Genomic DNA, 22,771 nt, shown 5'->3' with positions numbered 1-22,771 from the left:
CGGAGGAAACCCCCGAGGCACGGGGAGAACATGCAAACTCCACACACACACACAAGTCGGAAGCGGGAAACGAACCCCCAACCCTGGAGGTGTGAGGCGAACGTGCTAACCACTAAGCCACCGTGCCCCCTCAATGAAAAACAATACTTTAATAAAGAAAACATTTTATATAATAATTCGCTGGGACTAGGCCTTTTAGCAGTGGGTGAGCACATGCCCTTCATGTCCGTCCATTGGCTACTGCGCTACGATTTTCAGATACATTTACATCTATGCGTTTGGCAGACGCTTTTATCTAAAGCGATTTACATTGCATTATCCTATACATTTGTTTTTAAGTATGTGCAATCCCCTGGGGTCGAACCCACGACCCTCTTGTTACTGATCTACAGGAAGGCAACTAAATTTCGCGGTTCCCAAACCGTTCATTGATTCACTCGCCGATTACTGCGGTCAGGCCAGCCTCCACTTTGAAAACGTCGGTCAAGCCAGCCCGCATATATGAAAGATTGCGGTAGTAGCGCGGGACGACAAATTTCAAAATAAAAGCGGGTTCGGACACTTTCATTTGTAAGTGATTTAACGGTTGCAAGTGATGTTGCTATGGTTACTCTTCAGTTTCTATAATGTTTTAATTGATTTCTAGGCCGTTGATTATGTATTTTGGTGGTTAGAAAAGTGTTGCTATGCAGTTTGTGTGGCGTTCTGGGTGGTTGCTAGGGCGTTGCTAAGGCTTCTGGTGGTTGGTTTTGACCTAGTGGGCCAGTTTTGGCCTAGTTGTTAAAGAGACAGACTCATATGGGTGACCATAACTGACAAATAGGTAATTTTTCATACACCATATCAGGACTTTCTGATGTGGAGTTTTGTAATAAAAGTCCCCTCAGTGTCCTATATAGACTGATATTTTCTCTATGTTCAGATAGGGATTAAAAATAAACTACCTGTTTCTAGAAAGTGATTTTACCTCAGAATCATAGAACACCATCCCAGATTGGTACTCAAACAATATCAGGACATTCTGATGTGGAGTTTTGTCATAAAAGTCCCCTCAATATCCTATATAGGAAGTTTTTCTCTATCTTCAGATGGGGATTAAAAATAAACTACCTGTTTCTAGAAAATTATCTCACCTCAGAATCATAGTACACCATCTCAGATTGGCACTCAAACAATATCAGGACATTCTGATGTGGAGTTTTTTAATAAAAGTCCCCTCAATATCCTATATAGGAAGTTTTTTCTCTATGTTCAGATAGGGATTAAAAATAAACTACCTGTTTCTAGAAAGTGACTTCACCTCAGAATCATAGTTCACCCTCTCAGATTGGCACTCAAACAATATCAGGACATTCTGATGTGGAGTTTTTTAATAAAAGTCCCCTCAATATCCTATATAGACTGATATTTTCTCTATGTTCAGATAGGGATTAAAAATAAACTACCTGTTTCTAGAAAGTGATTTCACCTCAGAATCATAGTACACCATCTCAGATTGACACTCACACAATATCAGGATACGTTTTTAAATAACCCCCCCCCCCACAAATTTCCTATATACAGTATGCTGTTTTTAAAATTCACGTATTTCTCGTTGCTCATTAAAATATTCAGACAGTTTTATGACAATCTTATTGGTTTCAAAGACATTTAAGACACAATTCCAGCTGTGTGCTCAATCAAAGATACTGTTCATGGAACCACCTGTCACAACAGTCACATTGGATCTAGAGTGGAATGGTAAAATTTCAATGAAATTATAAATATCTTCAGATTACAAGTTAATTTAATTGTATTAATTTATCCTTCATATTCAGCCTTTACTACACCAGCACAGACTAAAAAATGAGACCAAAATGTGAAATGACGCTGAAATGTGAAAGGAAAAAAAAACTCACCCAGTGTGTAGTGGTTTTGCCATTGAACACATGGCACAGTTATTGGCCTCATCGAACCATAAATAATATTATAGATATTAGCTAACATATTTTAATTTGGTGCAGCAGATACAGCATTCAAATTTATAAATATTTTAAATTATATTTAGCATGCATGTATTTGTTATTTATGTATATTTATATTAATACTAAATGCATAATTTAAATTTGACCCTACAAGGAAAATTAAACACCAAATGTTATTGATTCACCCTAATTGTCTTTGAAAACTAAACACTGAAGACATGTTTTGTCTTTGTACAGTCCATTGGGATGCCCAGACTTCCCTCTCCCTAGACACTTCCTCCAGCTCTTCCGGGGGGACACCTAGGCGTTCCCAGACCAGCCGGGAGACATAGTCCCTCCAGCTTGTCCCAGGTCTTCCCCGGGGTCTCCTCCCGGTGGGACATGCCCGGAACACCTTCCCGGGAAGACGTCTAGGGGGCATCCGGAAAAGATGCCCGAGCCACCTCAGCTGGCCCCTCTCGATGTGGAGGAGCAGCGGATCTACTCTGAGCTCCTCCCGAGTGACCGAGCTTCTCACCCTATCTCTAAGGGATTGCCCAGCCACCCTGCGGAGAAAGCTCATTTCGGCCGCCTGTATCCGGGATCTTGTCCTTTCGGTCATGACCCACAGCTCATGACCATAGGTGAGAGTAGGAACGTAGATTGACTGGTAAATCGAGAGCTTCACCTTGCGGCTCAGCTCCTTCTTCACCACGACAGACCGGTACAGCGACCGCATTACTGCGGAAGCTGCACCGATCCGTCTGTCAATCTCCCGTTCCATCCTTCCCTCACTCGTGAACAAGACCCCCAGATACTTGAATTCCTCCACTTGAGGCAGGAACTCTCCGCCTACCTGAAGTGGGCAAGCCACCCTTTTCCGACTGAGAACCATGGCCTCAGATTTGGAGGCCATTGTATTATTTTAATAGCCAAAGTTCTTCAAAATATCTGTTTTTTGGTTCTGCAGAAGATTGGTCCTGCTCCACCTGGGGGATGTCAACATATCCTCAGCTCCTCATGCACCTCCGGGAAAAAAGATACCTGGGCGGGGTGCGGCCTTTGGTCGGCCCCAACCCCAGAAACCAAGAATCCAGCCGCGAGCGCTTGGGTGAAGGCGGCGTACCGCACGACAGCCCAATGCTCACGGCCGCTCGGGTTAGCATGGCTGACATCTCAGCTTCGGACTCCTCTTGACCTCGACCGACCGAAGACGGGAGATCGGAGGAGCCTTCTGCATCTGATGCCATAAGGTAGCTGTCCGACGCATAGACAGACACTTCGTCCTCATCCCTTTTCCAAGCCTGCCCGCTATGGGACAGTCGACCGCCGTCTGACTCAGGGATGAGTCTTTCGCAACCCAGGACACAGCTACAAGACATGCCCGCAGCTATGGGAAAAAAGCGGCCCTGAAAGAGGCCTTTACTCTTTAGGTTTGTGGCTCTCTGCCGAAACGCCGAGGGGAAGTCCGCTCTCAATGGGGGAAGGTCCGCTGCTCCGCGTTGCAAATCAAGCAGTGAAGTCTCGAAGAGAAAGATACTGTGAGCAATAATAGCCGTAGCATCAGGTTCCGAAGAACAAAGGATGATGAATGACCACAGCCATCTTCCTTTTATACCCGTATGTACGGGGCGGAGACTGGCGTAGGTGGGCCATTCGCCAATCTCCATTGGCGTTTTTATTTTTATCTCTGAGATGATAGGTTCTCAGAATCAAACCCCAGTCTGTCTCTCAACACAACGAGAGACCGACTGAAGGGGAACAGATTGTTTTTGAAGAACCTTTAACTGAAGGTTAAAATTAAAAAATGCACGTAATGTAGAGACAAAATCTATTAGCAAACCAACTTGTAAAATGTAATGATATTTCACATATTAATTTGCATTACTTCACATACCATGGTGACAATGACGCCACAGCTACTGGCATCCTGCTGGGTTGGAAGGGTCAGCACTCCTCTCCATTTTATTTTCCATTTTATGTTCTGCCACTCTGTTTTCCTATGGCACTTACTTCTTATTTTTAGGTACTTGCTGAATGTGATTTGTTATGTTAGTTATTGAAATTGATATTTAGAACACAGAAAAAAATAGATACATTTGATACAAATTATAAATTATCGGGGGGGTAAAGAGTGAATAATAAGCAGACAAAAAATTCACATCCTTTTTTAGATAAAACATAATAGCAATTTAATAATAATATGATTTTATTGGGTAATTAATTTCCCCCAAAAATGTGTGAGCTGCAAAATCGTGGACAGCCAATATTTAATAGCTTGTATAACTGTTTGATATCTGTCAATATCAGTTTCATTAAAATATGCTAAATAATATTAAAAAAATCTTCTGGATCAGCATTAAACCATCTGAACATGTGTAGAGCATGGTACATCAAGAATGCACAGAATAATTAAAAAAGACTATTTGTGATCACTATTGTGATCAATTGGCTTTAATGTGTAAATCAGAATCATTTCTAAAACATTGTAATAAGATGTACATTCATATAGCCAGGGAAAGCTGTTATGTTCACATACTCAAGAGCAAAGAGTCAACACCTACACTAAGAAAACAAAAACAAATGACAGATGCTTAAACTTTTTACCATCTCATAGACTTAAATATTTAAGACAGTAAAAAAATAACATCTTTGTCAAAACGTAGTCATTATTTTTAAATAATTTATCCGTATAAGCATCACAAAAAAGGATATAATTGAAGTGAGGTGGAATTAAGGAATCCAGCAGTGAATAAAAACACAAACTAAATTTTTCGATTTCTAATGGAATTATTTTCTAGGAACATAAAGTTTCCCTTTCCCAACTGAAAATGTGGAAGAAAGCCGATATGAGACATTTATATTGCATTATATTGCATAACTCCACATCAGAAAGCCCTGATATTGTTTGAGTGCAAATCAGAGATGGTGTTCTATGATTCTGAGGTAAAATCACTTTCTAGAAACAGGTAGTTTATTTTTAATCCCTATCTGAACATAGAGAAAATATCAGTCTATATAGGATATTGAGGGGACTCTTATAAAAAAACTCCACATCAGAATGTCCTGATATTGTTTGAGTGCCAATCAGAGATGGTGTTCTATGATTCTGAGGTGAAATCACTTTCTAGAAACAGGTAGTTTATTTTTATTTTTCATCTGAATATAGAGAAAAAACTTCCCATATAGGATATTGAGTGGACTTTTATTAAAAAACTCCACATCAGAATGTCCTGATATTGTGTGAGTGCCAATCAGAGATGGTGCACTATGATTCTAAGGTGAAATCACTTTCTAGAAACAGGTAGTTTATTTTTATTTTTCATCTGAAGATAGACAAAAAACTTCCCATATAGGATATTGAGGGGACTTTTATAAAAAAACTCCACATCAGAATGTCCTGATATTGTGTGAGTGTCAATCTGAGATGGTGTTCTATGATTCTGAGGTGAAATCACTTTCTAGAAACAGGTAGTTTATTTTTAATCCCTATCTGAATATAGAGAAAATATCAGTCTATATAGGATATTGAGGGGACTTTTATTAAAAAACTCAACATCAGAATGTCCTGATATTGTTTGAGTGCCAATCTGAGATGGTGTTCTATGATTCTGAGGTGAAATCATTTTCTAGAAACAGGTAGTTTATTTTTAATCCCCATCTGAAGATAGAGAAAAACTTCCTATATAGGATATTGAGGGGACTCTCATAAAAAAACTCCACATCAGAATGTCCTGATATTGGTTGAGTGGCAATCTGAGATGGTGTACTATGATTCAGAGGTGAAATCACTTTCTAGAAACAGGTAGTTTATTTTTAATCCCTATCTGAACATAGAGAAAATATCAGTCTATATAGGATATTGAGGAGACTTTTATTAAAAAACTCCACATCAGAATGTCCTGATATTGTTTGAGTGTCAATCTGAGATGGTGTACTATGCTTCTGAGGTGAAATCACTTTCTAGAAACAGGTAGTTTATTTTTAATCCCTATCTGAACATAGAGAAAATATCAGTCTATATAGGATATTGAGGAGACTTTTATTAAAAAACTCCACATCAGAATGTCCTGATATTGTTTGAGTGTCAATCTGAGATGGTGTACTATGATTCAGAGGTGAAATCACTTTCTAGAAACAGGTAGTTTATTTTTAATCCCTATCTGAACATAGAGAAAATATCAGTCTATATAGGATATTGAGGGGACTCTTATAAAAAAACTCCACATCAGAATGTCCTGATATTGTTTGAGTGCCAATCAGAGATGGTGTTCTATGATTCTGAGGTGAAATCACTTTCTAGAAACAGGTAGTTTATTTTTATTTTTCATCTGAATATAGAGAAAAAACTTCCCATATAGGATATTGAGTGGACTTTTATTAAAAAACTCCACATCAGAATGTCCTGATATTGTGTGAGTGCCAATCAGAGATGGTGCACTATGATTCTAAGGTGAAATCACTTTCTAGAAACAGGTAGTTTATTTTTATTTTTCATCTGAAGATAGACAAAAAACTTCCCATATAGGATATTGAGGGGACTTTTATTAAAAAACTCCACATCAGAATGTCCTGATATTGTGTGAGTGTCAATCTGAGATGGTGTTCTATGATTCTGAGGTGAAATCACTTTCTAGAAACAGGTAGTTTATTTTTAATCCCTATCTGAATATAGAGAAAATATCAGTCTATATAGGATATTGAGGGGACTTTTATTAAAAAACTCAACATCAGAATGTCCTGATATTGTTTGAGTGCCAATCTGAGATGGTGTTCTATGATTCTGAGGTGAAATCATTTTCTAGAAACAGGTAGTTTATTTTTAATCCCCATCTGAAGATAGAGAAAAACTTCCTATATAGGATATTGAGGGGACTCTTATAAAAAAACTCCACATCAGAATGTCCTGATATTGGTTGAGTGGCAATCTGAGATGGTGTACTATGATTCAGAGGTGAAATCACTTTCTAGAAACAGGTAGTTTATTTTTAATCCCTATCTGAACATAGAGAAAATATCAGTCTATATAGGATATTGAGGAGACTTTTATTAAAAAACTCCACATCAGAATGTCCTGATATTGTTTGAGTGTCAATCTGAGATGGTGTACTATGATTCAGAGGTGAAATCACTTTCTAGAAACAGGTAGTTTATTTTTAATCCCTATCTGAATATAGAGAAAATATCAGTCTATATAGGATATTGAGGGGACTGTTATTAAAAAACTCCACATCAGAATGTCCTGATATTGTTTGAGTGCCAATCAGAGATGGTGTTCTATGATTCTGAGGTGAAATCATTTTCTAGAAACAGGTAGTTTATTTTTAATCCCTATCTGAACATAGAGAAAATATCAGTCTATATAGGACATTGAGGGGACTTTTATTACAAAACTCCACATCAGAAAGTCCTGATATGGTGTATGAAAAATTACCTATTTGTCAGTTATGGTCACCCATATGAGTCTGTCTCTTTAACAACTAGGCCAAAACTGGCCCACTAGGTCAAAACCAACCACCAGAAGCCTTAGCAACGCCCTAGCAACCACCCAGAACGCCACACAAACTGCATAGCAACACTTTTCTAACCACCAAAATACATAATCAACGGCCTAGAAATCAATTAAAACATTATAGAAACTGAAGAGTGACCATAGCAACATCACTTGCAACCGTTAAATCACTTACAAATGAAAGTGTCCGAACCCGCTTTTATTTTGAAATTTGTCGTCCCGCGCTACTACCGCAATCTTTCATATATGCGCGCAGAGAAAACCAATGTGAGGGCTGGCTTGACCGACGTTTTCAAAGTGGAGGCTGGCCTGACCGCAGTCGCCAATTGTGATTGGATAATGGATGCGTAAGTGGCGTGTTTGAACGCGTTTTCATCCTTTTACATATGTGCGACCATTTATACAAATAACAGATATATGATTTATTGCAGTTTTTTTATGATTTTGTATGTGTAAAATGTTGACCTGTTGAGACTATACAACAGTAATCTAGTGTTTCAGGAGCAAAATATTGATATACAGAATACATTATGCATTTAAAATATTTTAAAGCATAAGCTACTTCAATGAAAAATGTATCGATAATAATAATCGCAATTACAATATCAGTGGGTATATAAATAAACAATAATCATTGCTATAATCGTACAACCCTACCATAAGGTATATTAATATTGTAATAAAACGTATTTGGAGAAAAAAAAGACTGAAAGGGAACGAATGTGTTTTCCCCGTGTTAAAAATTGATGAGACCGATAACTTGCCGGTGGGTCCTGAACTGAAAACATTTGGAGCCCTGGGTTAGCAAGATTTATGACGTAACAGATGGAAAAATATTGAGGGATTATTGCCAAATAACATATTTTTCACTTTTTATTACTTCAGTTATTTTGTCTACCTTTGTAAATAATATATATATATATATATATATATATATAATATATAATATACTGCTTATTATTTGAGACGAGTTTTGCATCATTTCGTTAGACCGCCGCCTAATCCTGCAATAGACTGAGGCCGCATTTACACCTCATCATGTGACCCAATTCCGATTTTTTTCTTCAATGTGGCACAGATCGGATATGACCCACCATATAAACAGGAAAAAAACGCATGCATTCGGATATTTCGAGATCAGTTTCAGGCCTCATTCATATGTGGAAATAAATCAGATATAAATCAGTTGTGTCACTGTCATGTAAAGAGGCAGATCGGATTTTCTGAGGCATTGCGGTCCTTACGTATAATTAAAACGGCGATAATTTGGTACTTGTCTGCAGTTTTATGACCTATGATCATGAGGAAGAACGTGTGGATCACACGGTCACATTTAACTGGCAGTGTAAAGGGGGCCTAAATCATGCATGAATGCATGCACATCCTAATCATCAAACTGAATCTCAAGACGAGAGAATAGCGTTGTATGCTTAAATGCAGTTTTAAAGTTTGAAATTTATCAAAATTAAAATCCATCACAATATCAAAAAATATCATCACAAAAATACTAATCGATCAAAACTTTATCGCCCACCAACCTTTAAAGCAATTATCTGTTCCACACAACGGAGAAGCTCGGGTTTATCTGCAGACACCCGCTAACAGGCTGCACTTGACCGAGCATTTAATGATTTTTTTCCTCAACAAAAACATGATAAACAACATGAACATAATGTTGATACACCGACCTACGTGTTTATATTGTCTTTGTAATATAAAGTGCAGTTTGCTTTATTAAGCGTTTTTTCGTTCGGTCTGCGTGGGATTGTTCAAAAATTCTAAATGATAAAAAGCTTTTTCTGACTTAAATAAACGATTAACGATTAAGTCAATTTTGAGCTCACATTTTTTGCACGTCATATAAATGAAAAATGCGCAGCTGTAATATCCTGTGCCTATATTGCAGTTACAAAAATGGCAGCTCATTTTTACTTCAAGACTCTACTGCATTCCTTTATAATTTGTATTTTTATTTGTAAATTGCCTGAGTTTAACCTATCTCTTAGAACCTTTCATTTTTTCGTTCTGCACTTTCCAATAAATACATAAGTAAAATATATTTAAGTAAAATGAAAAAACAAAACAACATATGCTACATAATAATAACCCAAACAAATAGCTTATTTAGCCTGAAGGCGCAATGGGAGACAAAGTTTGGGACACCATCGAGATCTCTGTATGAAAAGGCTATTAAATAAATGGCGAATAACGTTTAAACTTTCTTTGGTCAGTAGGTCTAACCAGGGTCGTATCGCCACGTGCAGTGTAAATGCAGATATCGGATATGTGTCACTATTAAAGAAGATGTAAGCGGGTCTTCAAAAAAACGGGTATAGTCACAAAAACGGAATTGGGCGTTAAGAACTGCGTGCGCTGGTGTTTGTTATGTGACTTAAATTGGAAAGAATAATGATTGATTATGCTGGTCTGGAACATGGCTCAACGAAAAACATGAGGCCAGTGGTGGTTTTATCAGGCACCTTTATTTAACTTTACTTCCAGCAAATATTTCAGATATATTTTTCGGGCAGAGTGTGGTATTCAGTGGGGTTTGAAGCAAAAAGATTTGAGTAACGTATACTATGTGTGGAGAGCATTCTCATAACGTTGACTTTCACATCTCGTTTTTGACGGAGGTTGTTCTGAGAGGGTTTTGCATCCGAACTCTTAATATTTTGCCGCCAGCCACGTGCGCGGAATCTGGAATCAATGAGGACATTTCAGTTATTTGATCTAAAAAGTGAACTGCACATACTGATTTAATATGAAATTAAGATATTAACATGTCAAGCAGTTTCAAGCCCTTTATCCCGAATCCAAGCATTTTAAACCTTGAAAACACCTAATTAAAAACCAACCATTTTTCAGGACTTCCTGCACCGGTAGGAATCCAATGCCTAATCGGTTGTTTTGCCTCTCGTTGCTCTCGCTCTCTCTCTCTCTTGATTGAGTTGTCTGCCACCAGGTGGCGCTGTGACCAATTGGATGGAGTTCCTGATCGGACCGTTCCGGTTCGGCCCTGCATTCCACTTTTCATAGCGAGAAAAGTGATCTTAAAGCTCCAGTATGTAATAATTTTGTAATAAAATTTCAGAAAATAACTTGCACAGTGTGATATATTTCCTCCAGTTGTGTACTTACAATATTTCAAAAGTCTCTAAAGATTTTTTATTTCAGAGAAATTCCGATTTTAAATAACTGGCCGTCCCGGAAAAGAAATGTCGCCTCTCAGTGACGCAATGTCCGCTCTATACTTTGTTCCGGTGTAGACCAGAATATCACATGGTCAAATGCGGAAGTGGTTGTTATGGATCACGATTACTCTTTGGCGAGTATTGAAGTGCCAGTAAAACGGAAGCGTCCATATTTGGATACACGCAGACTGTGTGACAAACGGAGGAATAAAACCAGGATAAATATCGGCCAGGCGTTTTCGAGATGGAGAGAGCTGCGCGACAATCTTGGACTTGACAGAGACTCTGCTCTCGCGAGTGTATTTATAGACAGGTAATACAAAAACAAATAAATTACCTCATCCGTGATCATGATTCGTTTATCAAATTTAGATACATCGCTATGGCGAAAACGCATTTAAAACGACATCTCCCATCGTCACCTGCTTCATAGCGTCATCAAGCTTCGCCTTTGTTATTGTTGGAAATGCGCCCTCTTGTGGTCAAATACCGAGGTTACATACTGCAGCTTTAATAAACCTGGTTTATCTCAGAACTTCACTTTAATTTGTTACTTTAAATAGACTTTTAAAATAATGTGAGTGCAAATCCATTTAGTCTGGTGACACATGCATATTATTAACGGTTGGGCCAGCGATTGCAGTTTAAACGTCTGTATTTATTAACCTTCTTATAAAACAATTCGACATTCAGAAACTCAAAAGGTTGGCATTCTCAGTTTCGCGCACATGCACGGAAGTCATGAATATTCATCTTAATTCCGCCCTTTGAAAACCATAAATCTCTTAAAACAGGTTTCATCGGAAATTACTCTGCCGACTCTGGCGTCCCAAACGCTCTCCAGCGCCATCTTGTGCACATATCGAATTGGTTTAAGTTTATAGAACTATGGGAGTGAGTTACACACATTTGATTTGAACATTTTCGTGACTGTGTGTGTTTGTTTGTGCGCTTGCATCTGTGTGTATAGAAAGCAAAGAAACGCCAATCAGCGCAGAGCTGCTGTGTATGCGACGCATCATCAAAACGCGCATCAAGATTTCTTCTTCGTTCGTTGTGTTTTTCGGGACTGACATCAAACAGACTCTACAGATCGGCCATGGCATCGTCTTTGGAGCAGTGCAAGTTTTTAGAATGTTTGAAAAGGAAGCGTGTTAAAATAACCCTCCTCGATACACAAGTCATTGGTGTTATAAACCGGATCAATCTAAACAAGACTGTGATTTTAGAGGACGGTAAGTCATCAAACACGTGTCTGCTTCTATGTGAAGTTTGGCTCTTACGAAACCTAACCATTGCTTTAATAATAGTAAACCGTCGTGTTTTTTTGGGAGTAAAGCCATGTTTAATTTTGTAAGGTATTTGTGCATGTATAATAAACTGAGTTTGATGTTTATCTGTGATATAGTTTACGAAGTACAAAGCGGGAAGAAATTTCCAGGTGTCAAACTCTTTTTTGGACACGACATCGTTAAAGGTAAATCCATAATCAAATATCTGGTTACATTTTGATTTACAGTATATTACATAAAGCAAATCTTCTACAGTTCTGTTAATCCACATAAGACATCTTGCATACTCTTTTATTTTAGTTGAATTTCCATTCTCTGGGAATCAAGACAATATGTAAGTTTGTCTTCACAAGATTAATATGCAGATTTTTTTTTTTTTTTTTTCACATTACTTAAGGCAGAATAATGAGTGTTTATTTGTAAAACTCTCTTAGGTCTGGTGTTGATGAAGCCCACAAGTCGAAATTTCAGACTTGCAAAAACAGGACCATGCTGGGTACTTAGATGTGTTTGTTTGGTCAGAAAACTTAGCATTACATTAGTTAAAATGATTACATATTTACTTATATGTGTATGTTGTGCTTTCATAGATCACAATGTACACGATGACACCATTAATTATGTGGTGATAGACGAGCTCCAGGAACAGTTTGGCCCAGCGGTGAGTTGTCAATCCTGTCATTTTTATTTCCCATGTATTATGGTATGCCAATGATATTTGTCATTATTTGCCTTATAGGTAACACACATCCAAGAACAAAAAGTGATCGGAATTGGAGCTGACTTTTTTGAGCAAAATAGACTTTGTTGGTTTAAGGTTAGTGGAATATACTTACCCAGATTGCACAATCCATCTGGTTTACGTCTATTTGACGTCTGCATTTACATCTGTAATACATAGTTTGCTCATCTGCAAAACGTCCCGGAGATGTTTGAACGTCTGTAATACGTCTGCTAAAGATCTGGAGATCTGCTACGTAAAAACATCGTCTAAACGTCTGAGAAAGAGCTGCTTTATATCCATTCTAAATCATAAACATCAAACAGACATCTTCTAGATGTCTATGTGACGTCTGACAGCAGACATCTCTGAGACGTAGTGCAGATGAGCAAACTATGTATATCATATAGACGTAAGCCAGATGTATGTGCGCTATCAGGGTAGTTTTACCTCAGTAAGTTCAATTATATGTGCCTGCAGTGTATCCCACATTTTGTGAGACCATGGGGGCCAAAAGTATTTTCCTCTAGGGGGGAGAAAATTGTGCATATTTTAAAGGGAAAGTTCAGCCAAAAACTCCAATTTGCTGTTTATTTATTTCTTGAGTAGAACCATAAAGAAGATTGTTTGGTAAATCCGCAGCCCTCTCTGTTTCATATAATGGGAGTATATGGGGTCCACCGTTCTAAGAGTTCCTAATGCACATAATTCCAAAAAGCGACTCTTGGCGACATGTTGACGTTTCGTGAAGTGACTCGCTGGATATTTTCATAAATTTGAACATCATTTTTAATAATATTAGCCATACTGTACGTCTTTTTTGCGTGATTCAGAGTCTACTCCCTTTTTTACAAGCCAATAACTTTGTTATTCATTCACCCTCGGACTTACAACTTGGCAGACTTACTTTCGAACACGGCAACATAACACACTGCATGAAATGTCATTTTCATGATCTAATGTTACTTACTCTTTAAGATTAAATTACATGATTTGGAACTTAAATGCATTCATTTTTGCTTTTTTATACAGGTTGCCACTAAGAACGTGGTGTACCTCTTTGATATCCTTTTGCTTGGAGGAAGAGCTTTTAGGAATGGACTGTGCATGATTCTGGAAAATCAGTACATACTTAAGGTAAGAAGATCTTAAATATTATGGCTAGCAGCTACTACAGGTCGAGCCCATAAATTCTTGCAGGTTTGATTGGTTCTAATATTATTTGCGTTCTTTTGGCAAAAAGGAGTTTCAAATGCAATGATCAAAATGATTAAAGGCCAAGACATACCAAACAGACACCAAAGAACAAGGTGTCTTGACCGAGACGTCTCCTCACATCACCTGCATACTACAGTCGACAATCCACTAACAATTACCTTCTGAGAACATTACATTTCTATACCAGGAGGTGGCGCTCTGCATTCAAACTGGGAAAAACTTTTGATATAACTGTGGATGCAAGGAAGCAGTGTTCATGCAGAATTAACCAAAAGATAACCGATGTCCAATCGTCGGCTTGATATGTCGAGGGCTCTTAAAGTTACATATCAATACATCTAACAGTGGTGAATGTACTGTCAGTTACAAGCAGGTCTGGAGGCTCATCCTGTATTAAAATGTTTTAATACATTTTATTGACTTTGTCGCTTCGTGTTGAGATACAGTGTCACAGGCTGTTTAAGATGTTACCTATAGTTAGCTAAGTGTTAAACCCAATAGTTTTTTTAAACTAAAACCTTACTGATCTGTTATGCTCTGCTGAAGTCGTTTGAGCTGATTAATCAGGTTGGTATTCTGCATTTTCTGGATCATAATTGGGCTTGAACTCACACAGTACCGATGACATAATCAGCTGTAAATATGCTTTGGAAGCTGATGTTACTAATATGGAAAGTGGCGATACATTTCCGTCACAAGCGTGAGGTATTCGCAATCAATTTGAATTTGTCTAGTTAGGCAAATGGTTTCAAATCAACAACATAAACTCTAAGGTTACTCTAAGGATACACTCAGATCAAGATTCTGAACATATCTCGATGCTGGGTTCACGATACGATACGCATCATAATATTTTAAACAAAAATTCAAATAACGTTTATTTCCAATATATTAACAATTTCACTCACTTTTTCGTTGCACATACAACTTAATAAAGAATTGACTAAACTGAACTTCCGTACTGCAGGTTTGTCACTGAAAAATTGTGCAATTTAAATTTTCAATATCAGTGTCAATTTTGACAGCAAATTTAGTTAGTCATTTAGTCATCTTTTTACTAAAATGCATTTTAGTTTTAGTCATATGTTAGTCATCCCCATCATTTTGTTGGATCTCTCAACGATGTGTATCGCGAAATATCGTACAACGATGTATCGTTACAGCCCTAGATTACTATTTGTGCGGGCGTTAGTCGACAGAAAATAACTCCCGGCACACATTCGCAAACAATAGAGTGCCTTTAGACTATTCTGATAACAAGCAAAAGAAACGGAGAAAAACTGTTGCTTGGCTAAACTTGCCCCCCAATATTTAGACTGGGTTACCAAGCTCAACTGCTAGAAGTCAATGTCCCATACGTTTTGCGACAAAGTTACACGACCCATTTAACAAGTTGTTTATTTAATCAAATTAAAATAACTAATTTCAACACGTTTTTTAATTTAGAGTGCACTTGGAAAGTATTTACATGTAAAGTATTTTACAGCCTAATTCCAAACTGGATTAAATTAATTATTTTCCATTATTTTTTTTAATGACAACGGTCAAGAAGTTTGTTTGAAATCATTGCAAAATCATTAAAAATAAAGTAACACGTAAGTATTCTGATTATTAACAATATTATCATGTGTAGAATTAACACAATATTGATGATCAGGGTTGTTAATGTCACAATTATCGTCAGTACTGGTATGTTGTGACACCCCTAATTAGCACAATATATATATATATATCCCTATATCACCTTTGATTACTGATTATAGTGCATAAAGCTAGAGATTTCAACAGCATGGACTTGATCAGCATTATTTGTTTTTACTAATCATGTGGTCTATGAATGATGCGGGTTCATCACACTACGGAGAGGAAAAAAGTATCCTACTTAACATCCCTGCTAATATTTCTGATAGAGTCAGGACTCTGAATACATAAATCTGAATGAACGAAGCTTCCTTTTATACCTGTATGTCTGGTGCAGAGCTCGGTATGCTCATTTTATTGACCACTTCACATTACTAGAGAGATCAGAAGTTAAAAAAGAACCCTAATGTCACGTAATTTACACGCCTCTCTCCCTCCATCAGAGATGGGGGGTTAGATACACTAAAGTGTTTCTGAGAAAACTACTTCTGAGGAAGTAAATGATAACTAACGTTTCCACCTCTTTAGGTCACGCATGACTGCCGGTGCATTGCCAGTTGCTTAAGTGCACAGTTTGGAGTGAGCCTTACTAATGTGTTTGACACACAGGTAGGTTTGTTATCAAAGTTTATATGATTTTTTTTTTAAACAACAAAGGTTGCGGTTGTTTTTACACGTTGTTCTTCACCATACCTTAAAGGCATACTCCACCCAAAAATAAACATTCTGTCATCATTTACTCACCCAAAGTTGTTCCAAACCTGAACAACTATCTTGGTTCGTGTGTACTCAAAGAAAGATGGTTTAGAACAACTTTGGGGGGATATCATGACAGAATTTTATTTTTAGGTGGAGTATCCCTTTAAATAGCATGTTCATTTTTTTTTGTGCCACAGGTAGCTGATATAATGCTTTTCAACAAGGACACAGGAGGCTTCCTACCAGACAGGGTCAGCACTCTGCAAGAAGTTGTCAGACTACACCTAAAAGTGCCCATAAGTGAAATGTTTCCTTTCTGGGCCCAAGAACAGTGCACTAAGGTGAAATTCAGCTGAAATGTTTATTATTAGATTCAAGCAGGATGTGAATTTTGCTATATAAATAGTAAAACAGTTTGGTGAAACAGTAAGGTTTTTAGAAAAACTATAATTTGGTATTATTTTTGGTATAATATAAGGGATACTTCACACGAAATGAAAATTCTGTCATTATTTACTTGCCCTCAAGTTTTACCAAACCTGTAAAAATGTATTTGTTCTGATTAACACAAAGAAATATATTTTGATTTTTTTTTAGCTTTGACTACCTTCAAATGTGCCCCAGAACTTTATGCTTTTCTTAATTCTTCAAAATATCTCATGTTGGTTTACCAAAATACTTCATAATATGAGACCCTTTGATTTCTTCTTTTGTTCTTCGATTAACATTAGTGTCAGGAGTCATAGCTGCAGATACAGAATGTGACCCCTTTATGCTGCTCTATGCACATCTGACACAACTTTTTGCATTCATTTGAGACAATTTACCTTGTTAAAGACTGTGCTTACGAAAATACTAGATACGGTCAGGTCCAGAAATATTGGGACATCGACACAATTCTAACATTTTGGGCTCTATACAAATGAAACAAACAAGTTGTGCTTTAAATGCAGACTGTCATCTTTAATTTAAGGGTATTTACATTCAAATCAGGTGAATGGTGTACGAATTACAACAGTTTGCATATGTGCCTCCCACTTGTTAAGGGACCAAAATAAATGGGACAGAATAATAATCCTAAATCAAACTTTCACTTTTTAATTCTTGGTTCTAAATCCTTTGCAGTCAATTACAGTCTGAAGTCTGGAATGCATAGACATCACCAGACGCTGGGCTTCATCCCTGGTGATGCTCTGCCAGGCCTATACTGCAACCGTCTTCAGTTCCTGCTTGTTCTTGGGGCATTTTCCCTTCACTTTTGTCTTCAGCAAGTGAAATGCAGATGCTCAATCGGATTCAGGTCAGATGATTGACTTGGCCATTGCATGACAGTCCACTTCTTTCCCTTCAAAAACCTTTTTGGCTGCTTTTGCAGTATGCTTTGGGTCATTGTCCATCTGCACTGTGAAGCGCCGTCCAATGAGTTCTGAATCATTTGGCTGAATATGAGCAGATAATATTGCCCAAAACACTGCTGACAAAAGCTGCAGGATGAATTCTGAAGTCACATAATCAATAAATACAAGAGAACCAGTTCCACTGGCAGCCATGCATGCCCACACCATGACACTACCACCACCATGCTTCACTAATGAGGTTGTATGCCTAAGATCATGAGCAGTTCCTTTCCTTCTCCATACTCTTCTCTTCCCATCACTCTGGTACAAGTTGCTCTTGGTCTCATCTGTCCATAGGATGTTGTTCCAGAACTGTGAAGGCTTTTTTAGAAGGCAAACTCTAATCTGGCCTTCGTGTTTTTGAGGCTCACGAATGGTTTACATCTTGTGGTGAACCCTCTGTATTCCCTCTGGGTAAGTCTTCTCTTGATTGTTGACTTTGACACACATACACCTACCTCCTGGAGAGTTTTCTTGATCTGGCCAACTGTTGTGAAGGGTGTTTTCTTCACCAGGGAAAGAATTCTTCGGTCATCCACCACAGTTGTTTTCCGTGGTCTTCCGGGTCTTTTGGTGTTGCTGAGCTCACCGGTGCGTTCCTTCTTTTTAAGAACGTTCCAAACAGTTGTTTTGGCCACGCCTAATGTTTTTACTATCTCTCTTTTTTCAGCCTAATGATGGCTTGCTTCACTGATAGTGACAGCTTTTTGGATCTCATCTTGACAGTTGACAGCAACAGATTCCAAATGCAAATAGAACACTCGAAATTAACTCTGGACCTTCTATCTGCTCATTGTAATTGGGATGGTGAGGGAATAACACACACCTGGCCATGGAACAGCTGAGAAGCCAATTGTCCCATTACTTTTGGTCCATTAACATGTGGGAGGCACATATGCAAACTGTTGTAATTCCTATACCGTTCACCTGATTTGGATGTAAATACCCTCAAATTAAAACTGACAGTCTGCAGTTAAAGCACATCTTGTTCGTTTCATTTGAAATCTATTGTGGTGGTATATAGAGCCAAAAATGTTAGAATTGTGTCGATGTCCAAATATTTATGGACCTGACGGTAACATGTGCTTTTTTGTTAATTCAAGCACGAAGAGAAGTTAAAGGGATACTTCAGCCAAGAAACAAAAATTTCCCCATGTTTTACTCACCCTCAAGGTACCCTCACTAAACATAACTTTCTTGCAAGCGGTAGAATGGGAGTGAATGGGGGACAGTACTTTGAAGCTCCAAAAAGTGCATCCATCGATCAAAGAACTGCTTGACATGGCTCCGTAGTCTTAACCAAGTTCTTCTGAAGCGATTCAATGCGTTTGTTTAAGAAAAATATACATCCATATAGAGAGCACTATTAATGATTTTGTCTAACTTAAGTTATCCCTCAGCTGCGGTGTCCTGCAGTTCTTTGATTGATGAATGCACTTTCTGGAGCTTCAAAAAATTGCCCCCCATACACTCCCCTGCTGTCACGTGAATAAATGCGTTGGATAAAAGCGTTATTGTATAATGTAATGCTAGACAAAGGATGCCAGAAAAAAAGGATTAATTGCGTGAAATATTTTTAATACGTTAATCTGAGCATAAATTGTTCTGTGTGCAATAAAAGTATATTAAATCCAAATATTTCCCCAATATGCTATTGCAACATTGTTTTCATGTCCCTTTTTATTATCAGGAGAACCCAGAGGTCTGGTATATACGTCCTTGTCCACCTGCCCTGCTGACCCTCATGGCCGTTTCAGTCATTCACCTGCTTCCTCTGCGACATGTTTTATTGGATGCCCTCATGTCAGACTACACGAACCTCGTAGATTCCTACATGTGCAGCTACCAAAACCAGTCTGTTAACCTGCTCCATTTTGACAGGGTAAGTCCATAACAATAAAAGGAATGCAATCTTATTACTTTTGGATTCCTTTAAGGTCACATCTTTAATACAATAGTTTAAGAAGAAATGCTAAAAAACGAATTGTATCTATTAAGGATTTGGTCCAAAATGTCATTTTTTTCATTTTTTTGCTGTAAGGTATGGTTTGCACTCTACAAGACTTCTATTTGCATTTCTTCTTTGAAAACAAATGGAATATGAAATTTCCTATAATTTTTAGTGCCTTTTTTCCACAGACAACAATGTCTGAAGTAGCTGCGATTCAATCTGCATATGAGATTGTAGATTTTTTATTTGCACATGCACCATCAGGTGGCTCACGTAAGTCATCACTGACAATAGAGCCACAACTACTGTATAATCAAGCAGCTCAAACATAATAGTTATGTCAAAATACTGATTAATTCAGTTTTAAAGGAAACCATTATAATCCTGATTGTATTCCTCTTTTTACAAAATGTAACCATTATCTGATACACACATCGGATTACGGTTATATATATAATTGTATGTGTTTGTGTGTGTATATTTATATATATATTATACATATGTTTGTATGTATATTAGGGTTGGCGGATCAGAAAATGTCAACAGTCAGGCTTATAATGTGAGGCGGGTACTAGCATGAGCTGCGCAGAGACGCAGCTTCTTTATACAACACGGGCTGCGCAGACACACGTCTTCTTCATAGAATGCTGGTTGGGCAGACACGCGTCTTTATACCAAGCGGGCTGCGCAGACACGCGTCTTCTTTATACAATACGGACTGCACAGACACGCGTCTTCTTTATACAATACGGACTGCACAGACACGCGTCTTCTTTACACAACGTGGGCTGCGCAGACACTCATCTTTATACAACGCGGGCTTTGCAGACACGCGTCTTGTTTATACAATACGGACTGCACAGACATGCGTCGTCTTTATACAACGCGGGCTGGGCAGACACGCGTCTTCTTTATACCTAGCGGGCTGCGCAGACACGCGTCTTCTTTATACCACGCCGGGTGTGCAGACACGCGTCTTCTTTATACCACGCCGGGTGTGCAGACAAGCCTCGTCTTTATACTACAAGTCACTGGTGTTTTTTGGTGATGTAACCAGGGATATAAAATTGTCACATTTTAGAAATTTACTGTTTTGGACCCAAAATGGATAATTATTGTTATTTGTGTAGATCTGATGAGTTTTTGAAAATGGGGATGAGTTGGGTGAATCTTTGGACGGGGTCACGGTGAATGAAATTATAAGAATCATGTCCAGGTGTCGAGTGTGTGTGCCCTGCGATGGGTTGGCACTCCATCCAGGTTGTATCCTGCCTTGATGCCTGATGACTCCTGAGATAGGGCACAGGCTCCCCGTGACCCGAGGTAGTTCGGATAAGCGGTAGAAAATGGATGGATGGATGGATGTCCAGGTGTCAAATCACTAGCCAGGTAGCGGGTTATGTTTTGAATGCTGCACAGATTGAGCGCACATACCTTTGATCAACTCATGAATTAATATTAGATGTAGTCGAATTACGCAGCAATTCGACTGCGCATTACTGACTTACTTCAACGTAGGGCTGCAGCTATCAAATAGTTTAGTAAAAGAGTATTCTACTATATTTTTCCATCGGGTATTCAGATAATAAACTTTTTCTTTATTAAAGAGCAATACTAAATATACAAAAGAAAATAAGACGGGTCTCTTGAAATGAACAACAAATTTTTTTCCTTTTTAGAAAAACTAAAAATGTATTGCTGAAGTTGCATGCATTAATATCTGTTAAAAGTTAACCCATTTAATACATTACATTGCCATATTACATTCAACATGCAATATAGTTCAAGTTTATTAAACTGTGCAGTTCATTCACTAATAGACGCAGAACAGCCAGATGGCATGTGTAAATAACAGGACGCGTCATCAACTACTCCACATCTAGTTTTATGGACTCAATGCTGCCGAAAATTTCACTTGCAAAATAGACTAAAACTAAGTTAAATAGCAGTTCACCATTTCAATAAGCTATCACTTATTTTAAGTTTTTTATCAGCATGAGAAATACGCGTGAGCGTGTGAATAGATAAAAATGCATCTCCGTGAGATTTGAGAGCTCTGTAACATGTATAGAGTGTTGTTTGAACAGAGCACCTTGAAGTAAATGTGAAGAGTTCATTTGCAAAAACAGATAACTTTTTTATTCATTTTAATAAACCATGTTTTTTTTTGTTGAAATGTTTTGATTAAGCAATAATAACGTAAACAAATACAGAAAAGTATAAAAAAAATTATAGCAATGTGTTCTTAACTGTTTTATTGAGAATTATATATATTTTTTTCTGTATGCAGAATGGAAATGAACTCCCCAAAGAAGCCAGAGAATTGGAGGCAGTGAGGCAGAAACGATTGAAATGGGCTTCTCATTGCTACGTTGTTTCTGATGATGGCCTCCTGGAACGCTCAAGCTTTAAACCCCCCTCCCTTCAGTCATAGATTATTAAGTCAGTGTGTCCCGGGTTATTTCCAGTCACTGCAACGGTATTCTATAAATGCAGATGAAAAGAGAAAAGAGGTGATAAGCCCTAGCATTATTTGGTTAGTCTGCCAATGTACAACTAAAATCTGAAATTGATACCAAACTTTAACGGCAACATTTTCATGTAAAGAACACTTAATATTTTTTGTTTGTGATTTATCTTGATATATTTTATTTTTGTAAAATATCAAAGCATATTTTAGTTATGAGAGTATGTAAGCAGGTTAATAAGTCTTCAGTTCTTTATATTGATGTGTAATGCATTAACCAAATAATAATAATTAAATTCTTCTTTCTGCTGATATTACTTGAACTCATGCTATGTGTATTTATTCTATTACTAATTATATCTTGAAGTTATTTTAACGTGATCTAAGGCAACTTCTAAACACAACATAAAACTAATTATCAGGCTTCTTGGCTTTTATTTTTCTTGCAGAATGAAGATCATTTGAGTGTATTTTTCTTTGTCTCTTGGTCGCTTTTTAATGCAAGCTATTGATGCCCAACATCCGTTCTCATTATTCTCATTTTTTTGTGTGTATAACAGTGGGCTCTTATCCAAGAGATAGGTTTTAAAAGACTTATGTACTACTTTCCATTCATAATGTATAATGTGTATATATATATATATACACACAAAGTGTAATTTAGGGTTGCACTGTATGTATGTCAATGCTACCACATTATTGCTGTACCCAATACTCAAAATGCCAAATAGTTGTA

General features: G+C 37.6%; 1 protein-coding gene across 1 annotated transcript; it reads left to right on the top strand.

Annotated features, from left to right (window-relative positions):
- Positions 1 to 10,509: 10,509 nt before the first annotated feature.
- On the top strand, positions 10,510 to 22,259 carry exd1 (exonuclease 3'-5' domain containing 1). Its single transcript, XM_056768119.1, has 12 exons — positions 10,510 to 10,962; positions 11,620 to 11,884; positions 12,058 to 12,126; positions 12,242 to 12,275; positions 12,376 to 12,437; positions 12,532 to 12,602; positions 12,681 to 12,758; positions 13,695 to 13,799; positions 16,050 to 16,134; positions 16,422 to 16,561; positions 19,308 to 19,499; positions 21,859 to 22,259. Exons 2-12 carry the CDS (start codon positions 11,749 to 11,751, stop codon positions 22,000 to 22,002), a joined length of 1,116 nt encoding a protein of 371 aa, XP_056624097.1. The 5' UTR covers positions 10,510 to 10,962; positions 11,620 to 11,748; the 3' UTR covers positions 22,003 to 22,259.
- The last annotated feature ends 512 nt before the right edge of the window (positions 22,260 to 22,771 follow it).

Source organism: Triplophysa dalaica, chromosome 15, assembly GCF_015846415.1.
Source record: "Triplophysa dalaica isolate WHDGS20190420 chromosome 15, ASM1584641v1, whole genome shotgun sequence".
NCBI classification, from domain to species: Eukaryota; Metazoa; Chordata; class Actinopteri; order Cypriniformes; family Nemacheilidae; genus Triplophysa; species Triplophysa dalaica.
Note: the sequence above shows the minus strand (reverse complement) of the source record. Positions and strands in the feature narration are given on the sequence as shown.

What these genes read in the sequence shown, in the direction of transcription:
- exd1 (XM_056768119.1), top strand. Translation starts at nt 11,749, where the DNA reads ATGGCATCGTCTTTGGAGCAGTGCAAGTTTTTAGAATGTTTGAAAAGG. An exon ending in AGGAACAGTTTGGCCCAGCG is followed by an intron (nt 12,603 to 12,680) that starts GTGAGTTGTCAA and finishes TTTGCCTTATAG; the next exon opens with GTAACACACATCCAAGAACA. An exon ending in ACCTGCTCCATTTTGACAGG is followed by an intron (nt 19,500 to 21,858) that starts GTAAGTCCATAA and finishes TTCTGTATGCAG; the next exon opens with AATGGAAATGAACTCCCCAA.